The 6,232-nt window shown below is 44.8% G+C and overlaps 1 protein-coding gene across 1 annotated transcript; it reads right to left on the bottom strand.

Annotated features, from left to right (window-relative positions):
• Positions 1–41: 41 nt before the first annotated feature.
• psmc2 (proteasome 26S subunit, ATPase 2) lies at positions 42–6,185 on the bottom strand. Its single transcript, XM_060890178.1, has 12 exons — positions 5,990–6,185; positions 4,655–4,692; positions 4,479–4,560; positions 4,289–4,388; positions 4,057–4,188; positions 3,890–3,962; positions 2,327–2,422; positions 2,045–2,209; positions 1,871–1,958; positions 1,006–1,208; positions 428–524; positions 42–318 (listed from the first exon to the last, which is right to left on the bottom strand). The coding sequence occupies exons 1-12, from the start codon at positions 6,057–6,059 to the stop codon at positions 161–163; spliced, it is 1,302 nt and encodes a 433-aa protein (XP_060746161.1). The 5' UTR covers positions 6,060–6,185; the 3' UTR covers positions 42–160.
• Between the last annotated feature and the right edge of the window lie 47 nt (positions 6,186–6,232).

The raw sequence follows: 6,232 nt of genomic DNA, 5'->3' as shown, positions 1-6,232 counted from the left end.
TGATTGTGTGATTTTTTTTCTTCAAGCTCAGGACCAAAGTGTGAATGTTTGGTAAATTTTATTTAATTATATAAGCATTAAAGAACAGAAACAAACGTTGACGAACGCACAGCATGACTCTTTCTCCTGTAAAGAAGGACAGAGTGAAGAAAGAGTGCGATCAGTTGTAGGTCATGTAGCGCGGAGTGGCGCTGAACTTGGCGTAGGATTTGATGACTTTGTTGACGGCTTCGAGGAAATCTTTCTCTGTGGCGATTTTCCTGCGAGCTCTGATGGCGAACATTCCCGCCTCCGTGCACACGCTCCGGATCTCCGCTCCTGCAAAAAAAAAAAAAAAAAAAAATACACCACAGATTCAGTCTGGGGTTTGAGAAGAAAAAGAAAGTAGAAGTGCAGGTAAGAGTTGAGAGAAGAAGAGTTGATGAACCTGTGCTGTTGGGACAGAGGCGGGCCAGCAGCTCGAACCGAATCTCTCTCTCTACGCTCATGGAGCGAGCGTGAATCTTAAAGATGTGAGTGCGACCCTGTGTGAAAGGGGAAAAATAAATAAAATACACCGGGAGTCATGACGCGTTTTCTTTACGGAGCCTCAAACGTTTCAATTAAAGAGCCAAGTGACGGTTCGGTTTAAAACGGACGACTTCTCGGCCACTGTGAGTCAATCGGGTGCGAAAGACGACGTTGCCATGGCACCTGGATACCTGATAATACACATTTTAGTGAATGTATGTGTTTCTTAAAACATGAAAATATTTCATATCCAATACAGATGAATTTAACACTTAAAACATTACCAGAGTGTGAGGATCAGACACGTATTGGTCTTGAACCACAGATACTCTTAAACCCTGCCTCCATCATGCTTCTGAGATTTTGTGTATCATAGCAACGGAAGCATCGCTGCGACATCAGGAGCAGCAGGTGTTAGAGCTCTAATATTAGTGTACTGTATAGATGTTTTTCTTTTCTCTGAAGGCTCAGTGCTGTGAGGTGAAACGTCCTCACCTCCAGGTCAGGCAGGCTGAATTCGATCTTTCGGTCCAGACGCCCGGGTCTCATGAGGGCAGGGTCCAGAGTGTCGGGTCGATTGGTGGCCATTAGGACCTTGATGTTTCCTCTGGGGTCGAAGCCGTCCAGCTGGTTGATGAGCTCCAGCATGGTTCTCTGGACCTCGTTATCTCCTCCAGCTCCGTCATCAAAACGAGCTCCTGCACAGGTTTGATAAGTTAGAGATAATAAATTAAATAAATAAATAAATAAATAAATAAATAAATAAATAAATAAATGAATGAATGGCAGGGCTACTACAGAATAAGTCATAGTCTAAGTTGCTGAAAAGCTGGTTTGTGATTGGATCTGCCTCCTGTCAGTCATTTTAAATACACTGCACCCTCCAGGACAGGGAAGATCCTGTGGGTGGAGATTTGTGAACGTGGGAGGGAATTGATCAAATAATCATTCTGGAGGGAAAAAGAGCATGTGGACTATACAGTAATATCTGTTAGCCAAGGAAAACACAATCTGATAAAAAAGGGGCCCGTGGGTGGGGCTTCCAGGGGTCAGATAATATGGGCGAATATCACCTACACATCTGTCAGTCATTCCAGATTTATATGAATGAGGTCAGTAAGTCACCAGGGATGTGATAGCCTGGTAAATGAGGTATGGGAAGGTCATTAATTTAAATCCCAGGTCCACCAAGATGCCATTTCTGGGCCCCTGAGAAAGGCCCTTAACCCTCAATTACTCAGTTGTATAAAATGAGGTAAAATTGTAAGTCACTCTGAATAAAGGCGTCTGCTAAATGGCAGAAATTTAAATGTAATGCAAGTCTGTATATTAAAATAATCAGCCTCTCGAGAACTGTTACCTCCAATAGCATCGATTTCATCGAAGAAGATTAGACAAGCCTTCTTGGTCCTGGCCATCTCGAAGAGTTCCCGAACCATTCGAGCTCCCTAAAGAGAACACAGATCTCGTTAACAACGTCACATCTGGATTAAGGACATGAGTCTCTCAGCGTGTACAGCAGCAGCATGCTCACCTCTCCAACGTACTTCTGGACCAGCTCGGAACCGATGACTCTGATGAAGCAGGCGTCAGTGCGATTGGCCACAGCGCGAGCACACAGGGTTTTCCCCGTTCCTGGAGGTCCGAATAGCAGCACGCCTTTAGGGGGCTCGATGCCCAGGTTCACGAAGCGCTCCGGCTGAACAGGAAGAGAGAGAGAGAGAGAGAGAGAGAGAGAGAGAGAGAGAGAGAGACGCTCGGACCCGGACGAAACAGAAAGAGAGAAATTCAGTGTGAAGTCTGAGTGATGACGTACGTGCAGAAGAGGCGTCTCCACCACTTCCCTGAGCTTCTCGATCTGCTCCTTACAGCCTCCGACATCGCTGTAGGTCACATCTGGCTTCTCCTCCACCTGTTTACACACACCCATTTATTCTCTTCAGGTTACAGTTTATTTTATTTCCCGTGCTAGGGGAGGAGGGGAGGGAGGAAGGGATAGATGGATGGATGGCTTTATTAAACCCAGAAGGAAATTCACAGATCCAAGCAGCAATCCAAACAGCAGTGTGTATAAACAAGAATCTGATATGTGGAGCATGACGTGTGTGGAGCGTGACGTGTGATGTGTAAAGTCTGACATGTGTGGAGCGTGACGTGTAAAGTCTGACGTGTGCAGTGTGACGTGGGGAGCGTGACGTGTGGGGAGCGTGACGTGTGGGGAGCGTGACGTGTGGAGTGTGACGTGTGTAAAATCTGACGTGTGGACTGTGACGTGTGGACTGTGACGTGTGTAAAATCTGACGTGTGGAGTGTGGCGTGTGGACTGTGACGTGTGTAAAATCTGACATGTGGAGAGTGACGTGTGGACTGTGACGTGTGTTAAATCTGACGTGTGGAGAGTGACGTCTGGAGTGTGACGTGTGGAGTGTGACGTGTGGAGAGTGACGTGTGGAGAGTGACGTGTGGAGAGTGACGTGTGGAGAGTGACGTGTGGAGAGTGACGTGTGTAAAATCTGACATGTGGAGAGTGACGTGTGTAAAATCTGACGTGTGGAGTGTGACGTGTGGAGTGTGACGTGTGTAAAATCTGACGTGTGGAGTGTGACGTGTGTAAAATCTGACGTGTGGAGTGTGACGTGTGTAAAATCTGACGTGTGGAGAGTGACGTGTGTAAAATCTGACGTGTGGAGAGTGACGTGTGTAAAATCTGACGTGTGGAGTGTGACGTGTGTAAAATCTGAAGTGTGGAGTGTGACGTGTGTAAAATCTGAAGTGTGGAGTGTGACGTGTGTAAAATCTGACGTGTGGAGTGTGACGTGTGTAAAATCTGACGTGTGGAGTGTGACGTGTGTAAAATCTGACGTGTGGAGTGTGACGTGTGTAAAATCTGACGTGTGGAGTGTGACGTGTGTAAAATCTGACGTGTGGAGTGTGACGTGTGTAAAATCTGACGTGTGGAGTGTGACGTGTGTAAAATCTGACGTGTGGAGTGTGACGTGTGTAAAATCTGACGTGTGGAGTGTGACGTGTGTAAAATCTGACGTGTGGAGTGTGACGTGTGTAAAATCTGACGTGTGGAGTGTGACGTGTGTAAAATCTGACGTGTGGAGTGTGACGTGTGTAAAATATGACGTGTGGAGTGTGACGTGTGTAAAATCTGACGTGTGGAGTGTGACGTGTGTAAAATCTGACGTGTGGAGTGTGACGTGTGTACAATCTGACGTGTGGAGTGTGACGTGTGTAAAATCTGACGTGTGGAGTGTGACGTGTGTAAAATCTGACGTGTGGAGTGTGACGTGTGTAAAATCTGACGTGTGGAGTTTGACGTGTGTAAAATCTGACGTGTGGAGAGTGACACGACGCCCGGCTGCTTCCTCACCTGCATCATAGTGACAGTGGGGTCGATTTTGGGTGGCAGTGGTATGTGGATCTGATACTTGTTTCTGTCGACGCTGGAAGACGAGAACAAACACAACATGGGATTTCCAGCAAGCGTCTGAGAATAAAACTGTAGGTTTTGTGGCTCTGTGCTACTGCTCTACCTACCCAACTCTCATGCCCTCCTCGATGTCGGTCGGGGCGACCTGGTCACTCAGATCCACCACGAACTTGGCGAACTGCTTCACGTTAATGATGTACTTCGGATCCTCTGAGTCAGCGTTGATGATCTTGGTGCACCTTAAGAGCCCGAAACATGAAGCGTTAAACGACAGAGCTTCATGTGGTGCTTCAGAGGAAGCCACTTTAATCTACAGAAAACTGAGTAAACTCTTCACACCTGGCAACCTGCAGCGGCTGTTCACTCTGCAGTGTCTGTTTATCAGCAGCCAGATCCCACAGAGCAGGAGGAGCCAAGCCCGTGTCTGACTCCTTAATACCTGCACAATCCGAGCGCATGTTTTACAACACAACCACCGACATCAGATCCGTCTAATCTAATCTAATCTAAAGTCGTGTCTCTCGCCTACCTGTGAGCTCATTGATCTTCTTGAGGAGCTGCTGGATGTCATCCTCCACTTGCTTGATCTGACGGGAATATGTGCTCTGACCCTGTACGTGGAAGACAACAACAACGACGTCACTGGCTTTAGAATCATGTAAGGAAGCAATGATAAAACCATGATGTCATTAAAGGGGCACTTACATAAGTCTTTAGCAGAGCGATGTCTCCTTCATCCAAAGCTAACAAACAAAAACAAACAAATCAACTTCAGAAATAATGAATCAATTCTATAATAATAACCATTATTCAAACATGAAAACAATAAGTTCGGTGACATTAAAAAACGAGGGTCGTTTGGCTGCAGTGCATTCTGGGAATTGGAGTCAATAAACATGACAGTGAACTGACTTCTATACAACATAAATATCTCTTTATAAACCTGGAGTTGTGCTTTAATGAGAGCTAAATCTCACTACAGCTTCGTTTTTGTTCCTTAAGACATTTTCCCCAAATGTACATTTTGTGCAAACATGAACTAGATCACACACTGAAAGTTTATGTAATTAATGATAAAATATTTCCCACTTAAATGAGGAAACATCCAGGATCTGGATCTAGTACTGGACCTCTGCCTCCATCTTCACTGTTTTTCTGGACCGGCGCTTTGACTCTGGACCGGCGCTTTGACTCTGGACCGGCGCTTTGACTCTGGACCGGCGCTTTGACTCTGGACCGGCGCTTTGACTCTGGACCGGCGCTTTGACTCTGGACCCGCGCTTTGACTCTGGACCCGCGCTTTGACTCTGGACCCGCGCTTTGACTCTGGACCCGCGCTTTAACTCTGGACCCGCGCTTTGACTCTGGACATATACCAGTACCCCTTTATACACACCATACTGCACATGGACACTTTAAGGACAATAATTAAAAACCATACGCATTTATGTATATTTATGAATATGTATATACATTATTTTTCAGTTATATTTTCATATTTTATATAGTTTCTTTTTATATAGTTTAGTGATAGTGACGTGACGTTGCACGGGGGGCACCTCAGTCGTGGCCGGCCCGAGACTCGAACCCACAACCTTCGTGTTACGAGTCAGACTCTCTAACCATTAACCATAACCTCTCTAACGACCATTTGGTTATTTATTTATTTTTTTTACCACAAATTGCATTCCTTATGTTTGAATGTCGTACTCTGTATGTATGTGACAAATAAAAATTGATTTGACTTTTCTATTCAGAAACCCATCCTTTGGGGGGCACAAACTTTTGCACCCGACCGGTAACTAACGTAGTGTCATGAATTAGCCGAGAAAGCTAACGTCCAATTTAGCTCGAGTCACCTAATAACAACAAAATACTGCTCACTTTATCACATCTACATGCCCAGAGTCATATTATTTATTATAAATATTAAAGATTAAATAAATAATAAATCTCTTACACGTATTTTAGCCTTTTATTGCTAAATGCTAGCTACATGCTAACATGCTAATATTGAACATGTATATAAAGTAACTATACCTCGAATTGTCGTGTCATCTTTTTCCTCCTCTTTAACTTTACGCTGCTCGGTTCCTAAATAATCCGGCATATTTATTTACCGATATATTTAACTTTCTTATTGTTTATTACGCGTCTCTTCAGTAGCAGCGGAGACGAGATTACACAGCAGGTTTTTTAGCTTAGCGTACTTGTTCACTTCCGGTTCCGACTGTACAAATATCCGGCTTTAAAAATAAAAGCCTTTTCATATTTTTAGTTAAT

The sequence above is a fragment of the Tachysurus vachellii genome, chromosome 16 (assembly GCF_030014155.1).
Source record: "Tachysurus vachellii isolate PV-2020 chromosome 16, HZAU_Pvac_v1, whole genome shotgun sequence".
Lineage (NCBI taxonomy): Eukaryota > Metazoa > Chordata > Actinopteri > Siluriformes > Bagridae > Tachysurus > Tachysurus vachellii.
Note: the sequence above shows the minus strand (reverse complement) of the source record. Positions and strands in the feature narration are given on the sequence as shown.

What these genes read in the sequence shown, in the direction of transcription:
- psmc2 (XM_060890178.1), bottom strand. Translation starts at nt 6,059, where the DNA reads ATGCCGGATTATTTAGGAACCGAGCAGCGTAAAGTTAAAGAGGAGGAA. An exon ending in GAAGATCAATGAGCTCACAG is followed by an intron (nt 4,389 to 4,478) that starts GTAGGCGAGAGA and finishes CGGATTGTGCAG; the next exon opens with GTATTAAGGAGTCAGACACG. An exon ending in CCTCTGTCCCAACAGCACAG is followed by an intron (nt 319 to 427) that starts GTTCATCAACTC and finishes TTTTTTTTGCAG; the next exon opens with GAGCGGAGATCCGGAGCGTG.